The sequence below is a fragment of the Mastigoproctus giganteus genome, chromosome 9 (genome assembly GCF_048544385.1).
Source record: "Mastigoproctus giganteus isolate SK-2022 chromosome 9, ASM4854438v1, whole genome shotgun sequence".
NCBI lineage: Eukaryota > Metazoa > Arthropoda > Arachnida > Uropygi > Thelyphonidae > Mastigoproctus > Mastigoproctus giganteus.
This window is the reverse complement of record NC_143583.1, coordinates 214,847,710-214,866,218: the sequence shown is the minus strand read 5'-3', so window position 1 is coordinate 214,866,218 and position 18,509 is coordinate 214,847,710. Positions and strand designations below refer to the sequence as shown.

Below are 18,509 nucleotides of genomic sequence, written 5' to 3'. Positions count from 1 at the left end.
CTTTTCCATAGATAGATTTCTTCGTGGATTGTGTTCGATGTTTTCTCTCACAGAAAGAGAAACCGAATCACTGATCTATATTCCACTTTATCCGTTGAGGTACTTCACTTCATTCAGCGTTGCAAGGTAAAAAAATGAATCATCACATCGAAACCAACATTTGTGTGGTTGCTATACAGATCTCAAAGTATTAGACAAAAAAAAAAAAAATCACCTTTTTATCACAAGTACTGGGTGAACACAAATATATTTTGACCTCCCACCTCTTATACATATTTGTGAGCAGTTAAATTTGAAATTCCTTGATTGCAAAACTAAAATCCATGATATATCCAAACCGAAAACAGCTAAATGTCGTGACGTTTTTTAAGAGTTGATAAGGGAAACAGCTGTTCTTGCAAGTTCAGAGTTAAAAAGAAATTGCAGTAAAGATAAATTCCAAGAAAGATGCCACCAGCTAATGCACAGACTGTGTCCTGTTTTCTAATCAGCTTTTGCGCTCTCGGTGGCACAAGATCAAAGCAGCTTCCAGTAAGCGAAGGTTCCCAGTACGTCACCAATCGCAACCCTAGTGGCAACCTATTTCTCTGCATTACCGCGCTACCGAACACAGCGCCGCCAATAAGCAGATGCCTCCGACCTGCTCGCGATCGAAGTAGCCCGGTAGGCAAGTAGAGACGAAGTGGTCAGTTTGTAGCGTGCGAGTGCTTCTCTGCGTCCATGTAGCGAAGCGGGGCCGCCTTGCAGCTGCGGGAACCCAAGCCCAATATCCAGTGTGATGTGCTTTTCACAAATACGTCCAAGTGTCGGACAGAGGTTATAGCCGCCCGTCTGATGTGCAAGGATGGTTACTGAACAGGCGATTACGCCGTTCCTGGCCGCATGGTTACTATGGTCGCGCTATCCAGGTACAGACACCTTGCCATCGCCGAGAGACGATTCAAGATCTCTCCTCTCTGCCACGAACAACAAGTTCAGTGAGTATTGCAGATTTTGAAATTATTGAAAGATGGTTATTAATTACAATTAGGTTTTTGGGCAGCGACCTTTATTTTGCATTTTGAGATTAGCGCGGTTTACGCATTTTTGGTATGCGCAGAAAATATCTCGTTAATAATAATTTAGAACTAATAACAACGCAGTATTTACTATGAAGTAATGGTTGGGTTTAGGTGGAGTCGCATCTCTCATTTCATCTGCAAGCAGGTAACCCCACAATTGAGTTCCGATGATGATTTCTGACTGTACACGTACATCGATTCTTACGAGTCATTTTTCGTATTATAATAAACTTTCGCTTTAACGGACCTCGGATGTAACGGACAGCGTCCACTCAACCACTCTTTTCGTTTGTAGATCCGGTGACGTAACCGCACCAGACTGTGAACGTGGTCTGAGCTTTCCGGTGCGCGGTCGAAGCAAGCCTCACAAGAGCGGAAAATTGTCGACCCAAGATTTTTCCCTAAAACGTTGTGGTAACCGTTTTCTCTAAGGAATATTGGGTTCCCAGTGTTCGATTGAGTCCAAATTTCTTCGGCAGTTTGGATTCTTCGTGTTTGTAATTTCTGATAGCTGGAGGACATCACGAACTTGGGGAGTTTTTGTTTTGTACTCCATTACGGGCGGGAACCCACTTTATTCACGAATTCGATGTCCTCATTGAAGCATAGTTTAGGGTCCGACATGATACCAGAAGTCTTTAAGCCTGCGACGTAGGAATTGGGAATCAATAGAACGGACGTACAATTTCTGTGGATTTGTTTAACATTTCTGAATTTCCAGAATAAGAACATAGCCAGAAGTTATCACCAAATTTTTTGCGTATGTTTGTTCGGTTTTTGGAAAGGTTTTAAGCTAAATTCTGATGCCCCACATCCCCATCACAGAAACATTATATATTTGGAACAATAGCCCCGATCATGTTTCAAAATTTTTGGACTTGTTCAGAATAAGAGTAGGAACCTTTATGGCAAATTTCTTCTCAGTAGGTCATTCACCATCCTCCTGTACACCCCCCCCCCCGCCCCCACCGCCTCCGAAATGATCCGCTGCGCAATTTCTATTTCACGGTTACTCGTGATTCCTCTTTTGAGTACAGTCAAGAAGACTCCAACCCTTGAGAAACGTTATTTGATTATCGAACGTAAATATTAAGCAATACGTTTTTTTTTTTTTTTTCCCTGGAAGTCTGTTGAACGTATGCTGATCCTATTAAGAAAAGCCAGTGCTGTTCTAATAGTACGGATTGCTGGGAAGCAAAAGAAGTAACTTAGATACAGAGAGAAAAGTAAGCCCCTTTTATAATCAAACGCGAGACAGGTGGATAGTTGCACCCCAGCAGAATGGAATCGCCTGTGTCAAACTTCAATTGCACTACTAGATGGATGCAAATACTTTGTTGTACCCTTATTCGAAGGAAATGTCAGAACACCGTGTCCAATATCCTCGAGCCTTCTGCAACATGAACTGATTCAAGAGGACATTTTTCCATCCATGTTTAAAAATAATGGTCGCGTAATCGATGGGAACGAACTCAAGAGGCAGATAATGTGTATTTTTACCTCGAATTCTACCACATTTGCATATTTACCTGGACGCTTGCTCGTTGAATCTTGCGGAACACATTTTGGCGGAAGTGAAAGGGATCAACAGTGGACTTGAGAGTTTAGATTTGATGAGTGAAATGAGTTCTTTGCATGCTTGAAATCATAAAAACGCACTGGGGTTGAAATTATGAATGCGTTTAAGTAATCTTTATATTCAGCAGTAGAGCGCAGACAAATGTAAACGGAAAGAACTATCTTCTATTTTAAATATATTTTTATTCTGTTTCGGGAAACGTGTGCTTGCTAAAGAGTTCACCAAAATTACTACAAATTATTTTGGTATGCATCACACAAGCATTTATTGAATGCTGAAATCGAGGCTTAGACTTCATTAGGTATTTCCTTAAATTGTAAGGATATTTACGACGGTAGCGTGTATACACTGAGTGGTCACTTTATTAGGTACATACGGCATTTTCATAAAATGGAAAAGCTCGGTATCAAAAAAATTGTAGTATGAGGGTTAACCGAGAAAATCCTCCTCCATCAATGATTATAGCCCTAAATTGCGTGTGTTCTCTGGTCAGTTTTCCCGACAAAAAACCCAGTTTTTTCACAGAGAGGAAAAAAGCCCATAAAAATCTCTCGTATCATTGAAGGAGTTCGAACCCCGGCCTTTTCCACCCGATGTGGGAAGGACGATGATTATAAGCAACGTGCTACACGTGAGGTATGGTTACGGTAAGCTGAGAAATACTAATGATGGACAGTAGAGCACTGAAAAAACGTTACCAGGTCTGAAAAATCCTGGTTCTTGGTATTTTACGCTTTTTGGGAGGACTAGAATACTGCGAAAGCAAAGAATCCATAAACCCATCCTGCCAGGTGTTCAACGATGCAGGTCGGTAATAACTGTGTAATGGTACTGGGAATGGGTTTTAGTTGATGCTAGAGGTGATCTGGAATATTATTTTAGACCAGGAGCATCTCTTCATGACTGCAGTGAATCCACCTGCGAAGAATGATGATGGCCAGAATTATGGAGAACGTGAAAGTGCATTCAGCCTACTTTAGTGGTCTCCATATCATATTGGGATCTGTCTCAATCCATTTGCGTACCTGTGGTACGAGCTCTTCTCTGTAAAGATCCGCAACCATCCAGTTTGCAATAACTGTGAGAAGCAAATGGATGAAATCCATTTTTTGAAACCCAAGGATGAAATCTTTTTTGTTCTTCCTCAAAAGTTGTAGTTGTTCGGTCTTCGTTGTATCATTTCGATTTGTTCTGCTACTTCTTTTTGCTGTTTCTTCAAACTTCGAGCATATTTGTACTTCTCTTCGTAAACAAATTTTGTCATAATAAATATTTCTCAGAGATCTCTCTCTTCAGAAACGTCTGAAAAGGTTTCGCTAATACAATCGATTTGCTTCTCTCGATGATAATAATAATAATTGCTTATAAAAATATTACAACTCCGTGGACATTACGTTTCCAAAAATGGTTGGGGGAGAAAAAATAGAAAACTTGGGCTTTACCAGTCCTTACATCGATTACTGACACAATTTTGTTAACCTGGGTTAGCAGGAGTGCTCCATCAGTAATGTAAAATCCCGTGTTCGAGACCTGCCGAAATAAAAATTTAAATTTAATTCCGAAAAATAAAAAGAGTGGTTGCAGTAGAGTTGCGCGGAAAATTTCCTTCAGCCAGAACGTAATCGATTGTTGGAATAAATTTCCACCTGGTGTCCTGGAAGTGGGTGATTTTGAGAAAAATTGATGGGGGATTGAATAAATTATTTAGAACGGATGGGCAAAGGAATTTGTTTTTTTTTTTATGGCTGAAATAAATTTCTGCGCATCTATCTCGCTTTTTTATTAATGATATCCGGACATACGTTCATTTTCTGTTCTGCGTTTGCAATGAAACCGCTGTATTAGAGAAGGTAGGAGTGGGGGGGGGGGCTGTTCTTGTAATGTCATGTATCTTTCCATCAACAGCACTTAACAACCTTCAAAATGAATCGTCTGGCCCTTACACTATTTGAAATTATCGGCGCTTCCTTTGAAATTGATACGCAGGCAGATAGAGAGTGGAGGAAAGCAATGCAACGTCTCTAATTGCAGTACAGCTCATCAGAACTTGCCTGTGCCAGAAGTCTAATTGATTCAGAAATCCTAGAAGACGCTTACCCAATCTTACTCCTTGACACCTTCTGAAAGCAAGTGTAGCACGCCTAAGTCTAACAGACATATACAGAGTCTGTTAGAACAAACACGTACGATTTAAAAAATTGGCATACAACACCACCATGTTAGCCACCAGGGTAGTCTAGAGGCACGCGATAGCCAGAAAAGTGTCCTATGTTGAATGCATACTCTTGTGCTGGGTTCTGTTGTTTTTTTCTGGAATATGGACGCAGGCCCTAGTGGGACCACAAGTTGCCCATACACATCACTAGGAGTTAGTAGTCAGGCTGCCCATGTAGGCAAAGGCATCCTCCAGTTAATCAATAAACTCCATCAGGCGAAAGGGGGAACCCATATCAGAAGATGAATAAGACATAGTAAGTGAGATTTGTGTAAGTCGCCACTGGCAATTCCCAAGGGGGGGGGGCATCTTAAGTCCGGTTGGCCAGTTAGGTTAGGAAAGATGGTCTCATATTAGATGTTTGGGGTGTTCCTGTTCTACATTGACGGTAGGATTCACCTGAAGGTAAAGACAGCTTTTGCAAACTTAGTAAATTCGTACTAGTAGTTGTCTTCTGTGATGTATGAGTGTTCATTTTCTTGAGGGATGTCTTCTATATACGTGTAAACAGGATGCTGCGGAGGCCCTCATAATGTTGACAGCTATATACTAGATGGTTCCAGTCTTAGATTTCACCACATGCACAGTAGGAGTTGCCTATGATTTCCATAGATGCTAGGTTTATTGATCAGTGTCCGGTAATGAGGTAGGTGGAATAAAGACCGGGAGGGAACCAATTTGGGGACTTGGGAAATAGAGCATTTATATCTGGAATAAATTTCTTAGTTAATAAGAATAAAAAAAGTCTGATGAGGGATCTTGTCCGTTGCAGCCAATCTGTCCTGCAAGGTCGGAAGTAATAGAGTGACATTTTTTTTTCCTGTCTGATTTCATTCAGGTTATTAATGGAGTGTCCGAAAATAGTTGCTGGTATGTCCCTTCAGTAGTGGAGGCATGGCGAAAAACCTCGAGATCGAGCGGAAGGACGCCCACAAGGACCTAAAGTCTAACGATCTAAGTCTAAAGAATCTAACAAATAGCCTTATATAATGGGATTATGACGTCCTTATCTCTACTAGCAATTGTTCGATAAATCATCAATAGAACACCATGGGCCTTCCTTGCAACCAGTCTATAATGTTCGGAGAACTTCATGTCTGACCGTATCGTAATACCAACGTCCCTTTCCTCCACTACCGGCTTTAGTTCAACTCCACCAAGCGTATAAGTTATTTTGGGGTTACTGTTCTCCAGGTGCAATACCTGGAGAACAGTATCCAGCACTGTGCTGGATTAAAGCATAGCTGCCATTTTTCCGACCATACCTAAAGTCACTCTGAAGAAGCTCTGCTTGACAGTGATCATTAACTACTCTACCAACCTTTACATAATCTACAAATTTAGACATCACGCCCTCTGAACCTTCATCGGTGTCATTTATGAAAATCAAAAACAACAGTGGTCCTAATACTGATTCTTGCGGAACCCCATTTCTTACATCAACCCAATTTGAGGAATAACCATTTATCAAAACCCTCTGCTCTGAAGCCATTCAGCAATCCATCTAAGAATTTTTCCTGTGATTCCAACCAACCTGTTCCAGCTTATAAAGTAATGGCTCATGTGGGACTGAGTCAAATGCTTTGCTGAAATCCAAATGAACAATGTCGAAATTATTCCCTAAATCCGGCTCTTGAGTGACACTGTCAAAATAGCTAACCAGATTAGTTAAACATGATTTTCCCTTTACAAAACTATAATGAGTATCCTTCACAATTCCATTTCTATCTAAATGATCCTGAATACCGCTCTTGATCAGTGTCTCCATGAACAACTGAAGTTAGACTAACCGGTCGGTAATTTCCCACTTCACTCGTCCTTATGTATTGGAGATACATTGGCACTTTTCCAATCCAGCGGAATCACTCCCAAGTCCAGTGATGCTCTCATAATTAGCCTCAATGGTTCAATGCACACTTCGCTGTAAATATCCATGCAAAGTAACTGTTGAGTTCATCTGCACCTTCAGCTGGGATATCTAATCCCACGTCCATTATATAAGGGTCCGATCTGGTTTGCCCTTCTCTTCTTATATAAATGGATTTGCATTTATATATGTGAAGAATTCGTTACCCCACCTTTGCTCTTTTTGGAGTGATGTCCCATAATCTGCCTTTACCAGCCAATCCTTTTCAGTGGCATTATTACAGATCAATTTGTAGCTGTTATAGGCTTCAGTCCTTTTTATTGCTGTGTAACTTTTCCATGCCGTATTTTTCTGCCCAAGTAATTTGGCAACTTCATTATTCATCCAACTTGGAATCCTCCTCGTGGACTATTTTTTAATGGTATATAAGCATTGAAGGCTACTGTGATTAATGTTTTAAAGGTATACCATAATTCAATTGTATTCGCTCCCCAGATATCTACCCAGTTAATAGAGGCCATGTAACACCTTAAGGCAACCTAATTTCCTTTTCTGAAATCATAACCCATTATTTATTACCCAGTCTTTAACTACTGTTACCGGGCTTTTCATCGTCCACCGTTACTTGATCACTTCCTGTTCTGTCAGCCCTATTATGTCATCTGTTCATGGGTGATGATGAGGTCTAGAGTATTAGAAAGTACTAGGGAAGCACTTTTCCCTAGTACAGTACTTTCCCTGACATGTTAATACGAATAGCAATCATCTAGTTGATTTGAAAATTTTGCCCCCCCATGTGGAATTTCTTTCTCATGGAGATCACACCTAAAGAAAGACATTGTGCTTTTTGAAAGGGTCCAAAGACGGGTAACTCGCCTGGTGAGATCGGCAAAAGAGCGTCCATATGAGGAAAGATATTCGAAATCTTTCTTCATATGGACGCCTCAACAACCCTCATATATGGGTTGCAGAGCTTGGATATTACTTGAGACTTCATTCAGGTGTTTAAGGCTCTGAGAGACATAAGCAAAATGAATAAGGACGAAATTTTCACCGTTATAAATGATTCTAGAACTAGGGGCAATAATTTCAAGTTATGGGGGGGGGAGTTGTTTATACTGGATTGCAGGAAGTTTTATTTTGGCCAGCGAATTATATTACCCATTATAATTACTGGAATAAGTTACCTACATGAGCGGTAGAGACTCACAGTTTGGGGAAATTCAAAGATCACTTTTTTTTATTCATTATTATTATTTTTAAAATGTTCTTCTTCTTCTTATTATTATTATTTCCTTTTATTTATTTTTTGTTATTTTTATTTATTAATTTTTTTGGCTGGTGCAGCATAAGCTATAGGCTTCCTTGCACCATGTGGCCATTGCTAATACTAAAGGCCGGGACACTGACCGTGCACAGGCCCTAGTAATAGTAAGAAGGGTGGTATGCTGGATGGTTCCTAGTTTACTGTGTGTTTTCCCCAGAGGCACAGTCTGTGCCTCTGGGGAAAACTTTTAGCTTGTGTAAGGCCGCCCAATCCCGTAGGATTTGAAGAGCTTGGTTTTCTCTTGCCTCGAGAGAAGCTTTGGTGTCAGCCTCAATGGAGACGGTAATATCATCGGCAAAGGCTTGTATAGCTACCGGACCCAGGTCCAGTCCAAGGACAATGTTCCACAGAAAAGGATCTGGTGGCGACGGTAGACTGATCTGGTGATTCATTGGTACTTTAAAGCGATGGTAATTTTTCTACTTCATAAGTAGGTTTGGATGCATTTGTATAAATTTATGGGAATATTTTCTTGCCTAAGTCTGTGATGAATACTTGCCTACCAGAGCCTGTTGAATGCTCCATCGAAATCTATTACTATTAGCAGGAAATATTTGGACATTGATGCTGAGACTGCACATATGATACTTTGTAGTGCGGTTTTCTGTGCAACGCCTCGGTCAAAATCCAAACTGGAAGTCAGACTGAAGACCAGTTTCGGTTTAGTGAGCTTGGAGCCGTATTGGAGTAGACGTTCGAAGAGTTTACTGAACTGGACAGCAGGGAGAGGGGTCGATATGACTGTGGTTGTTGGAGCGGTTTAAACAGATTTTTTTAGGATAAGGTTTACATTGGCGTTTTTTTCATTCTTATGGGAAATATCCATGAGTCAAGCACTTGTTGAAGAGGTCGAATAGGAACTGGATGTACATTTGGGCAGCCTTTTCAAGGACTTCAGTTTCAGTAACATCTGGTCCAGAGCATTTCCTGTCCTGCATTTTGGCGAGGGCGCTGCAGTTCATCGGTAATAAATTGACGTTCCACGGCATTGTTGAAGTAGGTGTTGTTTTCCTGTCATATTACTTGCTGTTGCGCTGTCAGAGTCTGCGCGGATAATGCAGTGGTATCGTCACCGTCCTCCCCAAACTGGACGGAAAAGGCCCGTGTTCGAATCCCATTGATGACGCGAGGAACTTTAGTGGGCTTTTTCACTCCGTTTCTGAGTTGGTCGGTGTCAGGCGTAGATAGCAAGTTCCCCCCCCCCCCCAGAACTGGGGTTTTTAGATCCAGCAAACAGGCAAACAAATCGACCAGAGAACACACACACACACACGCAATTTACAGACAAAATAAATATACGGATAGATGTAATCATTTACAGAGGACCCTAATACCATAATTTGTTGTTGCGCTGTCAGAGAGTCAGTATCGGTGCCAAAATGAGTGCCCATAGATTGCTCCCATGATGTAGGCGTGGGAGTGGATTGGATAACTTCACTCCTTAGGAGCTTGATGTTGGTGGTGAGGCGGTACAACTGGGCGGTATATCCAAGGTTCAGAATTGTCAGTGGTTGTCATGAGTCATTCATAGGGTGATCTTTTCCACTGCCTTATATCCCAAAACTGAGCGAACCAGATGCTGGAATTTGTTAGTGAATACCTGGCAGAATAGATGGAATTCTACCGAAAAAGGAGATATCACCAAAAACTTCGTTCCCGACGTAACTGCACTACTCTCATCATCCACCAGAAAATGGTTTTCACCCTCAATGTTTACCTCCTACATATGTAAATTATGCAAATTAAACACTGACCTATGCATTATTTGTGTTACGTGCTACGCTACGTTTTGTGGATCATGCCTCAAAATTGATTTAAAAAAGATGAACAAGCAACGGAGACGCAATTTTTCATGTCTTTCTTGCAAGGAAATACCTGACAGTGACTCCCTCAACGGTGCATCAAGGGCACCTCCCCAACCTACTGAGATACCCTGCACATCAACCGAAACTACATCATCCGCACAGAAAAATAAAGCCATCCTACCACACCCCAGCATAAGCACCACACCGGAAACTTCCGATCAGCAGATACAAATCGCCGATGGCGACAATCATTCCCCCACAGACGACAGCGCTACCTCCACGTCTCTGTTGCAACACACAGCCGTTCCACGACGCCCTGGAGGAGTCATATATGATGTAGCTACCTCGGCCACAAAGTGCACCCAAACGGTAACAACTTTGATGCACAGGGAAAACTGCCTGCAGATAAGTGATGATTATGTAATGCTCATAAACACGCAGCTGAATACGCTTATTAATGAGATTAAGCAAATCAAAGCCCAAAACTCAAGCCTACTTGAAGAAATACAACAACTCAAGGCACAAGTAGTTGCAAATAAATTCACTGTAGTGAACCAGCCTTCTACCACAGAACCCAACCTGAAAAATAGCAAAAGAGAACAACCCACTAATCAACTGAACAGGAAAGATGCAGATTTCAGTGAAGATAACTCTACCAAACCTGCATCTAAGATCACCGGAGATAGCTGCTCAAAGACCTCTCAAGTGGCCCCCTCTACAGTATCGACCCTAAATAATACCAAACTTAAAATGTTAGAGCAGACAATTCAAACTGGAAAGAGTCCATTAATACCCACATTGGCAGAAGTAGTCACCAGCCAAAAAGACGATCATAAAATACAAAAGATCCCACCAGCAAGGCTTACAAACTGCATGCACTCCCTGCCCAAGTCTCTTTTCTCCGATCAACAGGTTCACTCAAAAGAAACCGGGATCATATATTCAACCCATCAGAATATGGAACGTGGAAGACAAAAGGGAAAAACAGGTGGCACACAACACTCCATTAAGGGGAATCACTCATATTCGTACAATATCACAGCGGTCCAGACTCGCGGGCAAATCTTTGTTTCTAGACTGGAACCAACTACTAAACCAGGAAGCATTAAGGCCATGTTTGCAGAACGTCACAGTATAAATATTGATGTGAGACAGAGAAGAACTAGGTACCCAACTTACGCATCTTTCATCCTTACCTGCCACCCAGAGATGATGAGCTTCGTGTTGGATCCAAGGCTATGGCCCCCTGGAACTCTCGTCAAACCCTTCCTAGACCAGACACCAAGAACTGCAATAAACCACCAAAATCATCAACAAATACAATAGCAATTAAAACTACCAAGCTGCCAAGCCATAGAAACACAGAAGAATTCAAATGAATCTACTGAGTACAAAACTACTATAGGAAACAATATGTCCACATATCAATCAATCCAACTACCAGCCGTTTATGATGTCAATTTCCAAGGCTGCAAACCTGTCTCTAATATCCATGTACATATCACAACGCACAGTAGACCAATGCGGCCCCAAAAAAGAAACCTGCCACCTGTACGAACTCCGATTGCTAAGGCTACCACCATTCGAATTGTCTTTCAAAATGCAAGAAGTATCTGTAACAAGCTAAACACTGTCGAACAGCTTCTACTCTCGAAAACCCTGGATGTCCTCTGCATCGCTGAAACCTGGCTTGGGAATGGCCAGGACTCCATTGCCTGTGCACCTCAGGCTGGTTACCAGATGCTCTCCTCCTCTAGAGTGGATCGTAGAGGAGGGGGAGTCGCAATACTCTACAATACCACCCTCTTTTCATTGGTACCTTCTGTGGTAAGCCAATCCCTTGCATTTGAAGCTGCCATGGTGTCCCTCAAGCTTAACACCTACTTGATAGACATAGCAACAGTATATATTCCACCAGGTCCAAACAGTGATATCATTGAAGATGTAATCCATTGGCTAGTGAATCACCTCCACGCCTCTGCTAAGCACATTGTTTTTGGAGATTTCAATCTTCCACCTACTCTCGCACATCTTAGTAGGATACTCGTTAGCAGTATGGAGTCAATGGGTATCAGCCTTCTCAACTGCCATCCCACGAGAGGACCCAATCTCTTAGATTTGGTATTCTCCTCAGCACCATGCGACCTCTTAGACAACCCTCAAGATCTCTTTCAATCCGATCACGAACCCATTGCCATACTCCTGCAGTTAGCCGCACCTAACTTCAATATTCAAGGCCCAAAAAAGAAAAAAGAAATAACATCCCCCAAATTCATTGATCCACCACGATGTCTCGAAGCCGCATCCTCCATCCCTTGGGAAGCTCTCAACAATTGCGATCTCCAGTTGGCTGTGGACCTCATGACCAGGTGGATCCGGACCATTGCCAACTACGGAGCGACAAGGACTGTCAACATCACTCCCCGTTCAAGAACTTGGTGGACGCCTCCACTGAACAAAACCTTCCAAGAAAAACAAAATCTGCATAAGAAATGGAAAGAGTCAGGCGCTGTACAAGATCGGATTGCCTTCTCCAGAGCAAGGGCAGTGTTCAACCGCCAGAAATCATCTGCAATCAAAGAGCATCTAAAAGCAACCCTACAAAAAGGCAAACCATTTTACGACTCTCGGCATACAGGAATTCCTAAAACACTGGATCTTGAACTGTGGATGGACCACATTGCACGGTTCTCGAACAAGGTGGCCCCGACATATCCAGCCAACGTACCTGTCAACAACATCCCTACGGATATTCTCGCCACCGTTAGCATCACCAGGAAGCAGCTTATAACTGCTATAAATGGATTGCCACCCACCGCAACCGCAGGCCCTGACCTCGTGCCACAATTCATGATCAAGTGTCTCAGCACGTTTATCATCGATCCACTACTCTCAATTTTTAACCGTATCTTAACGCAGCACTACTTCCCCCCTCTCTGGAACAGATATGCTGTGAGACCACATCCTAAATGCCAATCTGCATCCCTCATTAAACAGTTCAGGCCAATCTCTCGCTCTTCCAGCCTCTTGAAACTTATGGAGAAGGCATTACTTTCAACCATCACAAATCAAATCATGCCTCACAAACCCCCACAAATTCACTATGCCATTCCCGGAAGATCCACAGTCACCAATTTAACTTCCATAACCAGCACCATTCTCAGTGCACTAGAAGCCAAAGCAGAACTTGCCGTTACGTATGTCGACCTGGAAGCTGCCTTCGACTCAATCAACATTCCCTCACTCGTTCACCTCCTAGAAAATTACTTCCATCTAAAAGGTGACTTGTTGTGGTTTATAACAACCCTACTATCAGATAGAATCATTGTTCTTACAGCAGAACAAGAGATAATCTCAAGAAAAATCACTGCAGGAGTTCCCCAAGGCGGAGTCCTCTCCGGAGCATTATTTACTGCAGTCATTATTCCGTTTGTTCAAGAGAGAGAAGAGATAATTTGCTATGCTGACGATATTAAGTTACACACCCAGATTAACCCGGGGGAACATATCTCAAAAATTAATGAAAAGATCAATCGAAAGCTACACGATTTAGAATCCTATCTCCATCAATTTGGACTACTTATTAATCCTGCAAAATCAGCCCAAATTGTCTTTTCGTTGAAGCACCAACCCACTGAAGTCCAAGTTTCTCTAAATGGCATTCTCCTTCCAGTGGTAAATACACATACAGACTTGGGAGTAGTTTTCGATTGCAAACTGACCTTCAAGCCCCACATTGACAAGCTCATAACAAAATTCTGCAAAATGCGGTGGATTACCAAACAACAACTCCTCCACGTTAAGGATCTGGATGTGACTCGGCGGTACGTATACACCTCTGTATACTCCGTCGTGTTATACGCCTCAGAAATATGGGCATCTGCAGCCCCCACGAATATCAAGCGTGTGTACTCCTCCGAATACTGGCTCCTTCGTTGGGTCACACATAAACATCATCGTCCACCCCAGCAAAGAACAACTGCGATGGCAACCGCACTGAACTTTGCACGACTGCCAAACCTTATAATGGAAAGACGCCTCACCCTAACTGTCAAAATGACCACTGGAATAATCTCGGAGCCAAGCATATGGGAACTGTGCAGCTGGAGGATCCCTCAACCCGGACTGAGATCATCTCCAACACTTATAGCCAACCATAACAGACTAGCCCTTAGCGACCGCTTTCTCCCCAAGCAGATGCTTATCACAGTCCAAGCAATCGAAGGCGACCTCTACAAATTTGTCAAGGACCGCAAATACCGGAGGGAGATTCTTGATGACCTACTCTCATCCAGGCAAACTGCACAGTAATGTCGCAATATAATAAATTTAAATAGGATATCTGTATAATATTGTATATAATGTCAAAAATACTGTATAACATTTTTATGAATATTGTGAATAATTTAACTGAAACGTATTATATTATTGGCCCTGGGGGATGAACCCGAACCTCGATGTGGGCCCCGTCCTCAAGGCCTTTGTACACCAGCCAATGTGAAGCCCCTGGCATTCCTGCCGTGAAGGGTAAATTGTATACATTCTTTGTACACAATAAAGATTATATATATATACTAACTGGGCATGGTTCGCTTAACGCAAAACTCTATCAATTCAGACTTTCCAATACAGTCTCCTGTCGATGTGGGCTACCGGAAGACACTCCTCACGTACTTTTTGAATGCTCCATTTACGAGGATCTAAGATCGGCTCTTAAGGCAACAGTACCAAACTTGTGTCCCGGAGGTGAGAAGATACTCATCATATCTGTCAACAATTTCCAGGCCCTTCAAACCTTCTGCAATGCTGCTTTTAATCGCAGGAAGTCTTTCAACCTCAATGTTAATTCAAGAAATGAAACTGAAAATGCATCATAAATCATAATACAACTGTGCGCTGCCTCGTCGTCCTGATGACGTCATATACAAAATTGTTGTGGCTTTCAAGAACACGCAAAGATTTTAACAGATGCTGCACTTCTCTGACTCATCCTTTATCAAGACTCTCTTCAACTAAACCTCTGAAGAGAGGTTTAGTGATACCGCTTCTACCAGAGACTTCTGACACCACTCCAGATTAACAGAATTCAGAATTATATCTAGAACTTGTTCCTGCCGATCATGATTGAATGACATTACAACTTCTGTTTGACAATACACCTTTTCTCTTTGTGGACCACTTTGGGCAGCACTGCATACAGATGTGGGCAAGAAATGGACAAAGATTTAATTTTCTTTTTTTTTTTTTTTTTTTAATTATTATTATTTATTTTATTTTATTTTTTTTTTTTTTTTTACTTTATGCTATTCTCATCCTTATTTCTTCGTCTTCTGCTGTCCTGTCTCCTGGGTGTGTGTGTGTGTGTGTGTGTGTGTGTGTGTGTGTGTGTGTGTGTGTGTGTGTGTGTGTGTGTGTGTGTGTGTGCGCGCGCTGTTGCCGGCTTGCTGGCGCGGGGTTCTTTTGAATGGCTCCAAACCCTCTTTGGACATTCAGTACGTGACTGTTGAGGTTGGCCATGGTTCTTGCGCAGTTGTGGCCTACCTCCCCGTGGTGTAGACGGACACTGGGCAGGCTTTCCAGGTGATCGCCTGCCTGGTGACAAAACGGCCAGAAACAACTAAACAACACACACACTGCACAAACATAACGTTACACACATTTCTGGCCTGTTACAGTGCTTTCTGTAACCATCACAGTGTACAAAGACGGAGATGAACTTTCGTTCAGGTGCCGTCCTACATAAGATACTATACATGTCTACATGTCTACATAATAGAGGTGTAGTCATTTCTGACTCGCGATATTCCTCGCGGAGGAATATCGCGAGTAGAAAAGTAGACGTTCTCTGAAAGGCTTTTCTTTTGGGGTGTACAATGCAGCAAAGGCGCTCTAGCTCTGAGGACCACCATCGGACGGCATTAGGCAATGATCTTTTCTTTCTAATTGATTGGTTGCACGCCTGAATGACGGTTTCTGTTGTGAATTTCCGATGTTGGTCGGGGTCCAGTGCTAGAAGGGTAGAAGAGTAGTGGTCCTAAAGCAATTTCCCCACTATAATATCAATAGCTGTGCCTTGTTAATGGCACAGCGATTGATATTATAGTGTGCTGGTGGAGCGATGGATATTGTAAGTTGAAATATAATAGCTCTGTGATCTGAAGTGGTTCAGGCCTCACTGACCTGCAACCCAGAAATTTTGCTGGAAATGGACAGAGATTGTGGATTCCTCCAAGGCGCTTGAACAGCTAAGTAAATTATTGGGCTTGTTCAGAACTAGAAAGGGAGAAGTGGCCAAGAAATCTTCAAGTACCTGCCCGTTGTGGCACACAGAGCGATAGGTGGTGAAGTTGTACCAAGTAGAAGCTCTAAGGAAAGCTTGCTGTTGGGAAGGGTAGCGAGGACAGTATGTAGGTAGTTTATTGTTGGAGTGATATCCTGGCCAGATCTGCAGTACTGGCCCACAGTGCATAGGGAGGAGATCTTTTTAATCATGATGTTAGGGTCACGGACGACTGTGGCAGCCCAGGGCGTATCTTCATCTGTATGTGTGATTTTTTAAGTCTGGGAGGTAACTAACTTTGAATGACTCCTGCAGAATTTTCCTCTTTGGTTCTGATTCTAAAAGAGCATGTTTTGTTGTTGGCCGGAAGTAACGGTTTGGGAAGCCGTTACTTCCGGCCGTTACTTCCGGCCGTTACGTTTTAGTAAAAATGTAACGTCCAAGCCGGAAGTTACGTTTTTACTGAGGACTCAGCGCTGAATGGGAATTCTCCTGGAGCCTGTAACAATGTACATCTGCATCTGAATCTGTATTTAGATAAACATTTAGCCTGTGATTAGGATAAAGGAAAGGATAAAGGTTTATCTAAAGATAAGGTTTATCTAAAGCAAGTCTAAAGCAACTCGAGAATGACTAATAAAATATTGCTACTGTAATTTAATTAGTTATATAGAAAACTAGTGTAATAAGTGGTTGTAGTGAAACAGGTCAAAATGTGATTTTGTCGTAATTTAAAATGATGTATATCGAAATGGTTTATGGATTTTAGGTAATGGTAAAGTAAAACTTTGTGAGTACCATTTTTTACTAGTAAAAAAAAGTTTTACTAGTACCATTACCTAAAGTAAAACTTTGTGACAGGTAGGAGCTTCCTCAGGCATGTCTCCGGAACGGAGACCTCAAGCAAAAAAAAAAAAAAAAAAATTTTCATTTATTATTATTATTATTTGTTTATTCCAGTAAAGGAAACCACCCGGGACGGCAAAGTGCCAGGAGGGTGTTAGAAGTACATATCAGGGTACGAGATACTACGTGCAGTGGGTTACATATACTGAACACGTAGTCTCCTCCCGAAATATTATATACAAATTTTATGTTTAATATATACAGTATTTACACATTAATGATTCTGTACATACATTATACAAATCATATATTTACAATTCACTAATAGAGAAGGTATATTTTCCCAGTCAACAGCTTACCAAATTATTATTGTTCTTAAAGCAGAAAGTTTCACTTTTACTCACAATTCTTTGGTACTTTGCAGCCAATTCCTATTTCGGTAAGTCTGTACGAATTCTGAAAGATCTCTTTCCGGTATGCTGCATCCTCACACAGTTTTTCGGCATCTATGTGTAGTGAGTTAAATATTTTTGCTGCATTTGATGGGAAGAATCTTTGACGCAGTGGATTATTTACTTCTCCGCAACGTCTTATTTACTTCTCCGTCAAAAGCAGTGGCACGCGGTTTGACTAGAATTGGACTGCAGCATCTACATCCAGGACTGCAGCATCTACTCTGCTTGTGAGCATTTGTGCGAGAGTGTGTATGTTCCCGTTAATTGTCCGCTGCAACCCCGCTGCATCCAGGGTTTGAGTAGAGAATGGCCCTTGAGATAGTAAAAGGGTTCCATCAACTCTGTTAAGCCATCGCAAGAACCAGTACTCGATCCCAAGGACGGACTTATGTAAATCTGGAGCTGAAGACCAGATTTGCGAGGCATACATTGCAATTGGCAGGACACACATTAAAATGTACTTGGTCGCTAGCTGAGGATCCCTAATTCCTACGAGTTCCTGTCTAGTAGCCCATAAAGCGGCGAATATTTTTGTCTTCATATGGGCGAAGTGTTGAGCAAAGGTGAGTCTGTCGTCCCACTTAAGTCCAGGTTAGAGGGAACTTTTTCCACACTAGACCTGTTCACAGAGATCGAGATGTCATTTTTATTTTGCTTGTTATGATCATTTGGGAAGACTTCTGTGCATTAATACGGAGCCCGATTCAATCCAGATAGATCTCAAATTCTCGGATTGTGCCATTTTCCATGGTCTTTGGAAGTGATAAAGAATTTTAGATCGTCAGCATATGTAGTACTGTGCAAGAAACGGCTCCAGAGCGGTCGCGAAGAGGGTAGCCGAAACCCCCCCCCATGTCACTCCTCTGGAGATGGTAAAGCAAGATTGTAGCTTTTGGTGCTTAACAGTAAGTTTTCTGTCTTCTAGCAGGCTGCTTATTATAGTGAACAATTTTCCCCTTACATTAAAATAATTCCTTAAAATCGCAATGAGCGCTGGAATTGAGACGTTGTCGTAGGCTGCGGAGATATCCAAAAAAATATCAATTTGTTTTTTCTCATTTAGTGCTTTCTGCA

At 42.0% G+C, this 18,509-nt stretch overlaps 1 protein-coding gene across 1 annotated transcript in view; it reads left to right on the top strand.

Annotated features, from left to right (window-relative positions):
* Positions 1 to 676: 676 nt before the first annotated feature.
* LOC150081119 (uncharacterized) overlaps positions 677 to 18,509 on the top strand; it is a 154,636-nt gene continuing 136,803 nt past the window's right edge. Inside the window, exon 1 of the mRNA XM_090381219.1 lies at positions 677 to 977. Coding sequence (XP_090237345.1) covers positions 845 to 977 — 133 coding nt within the window. The 5' untranslated portion in view covers positions 677 to 844. The remainder of the gene's footprint in view (positions 978 to 18,509) is intronic.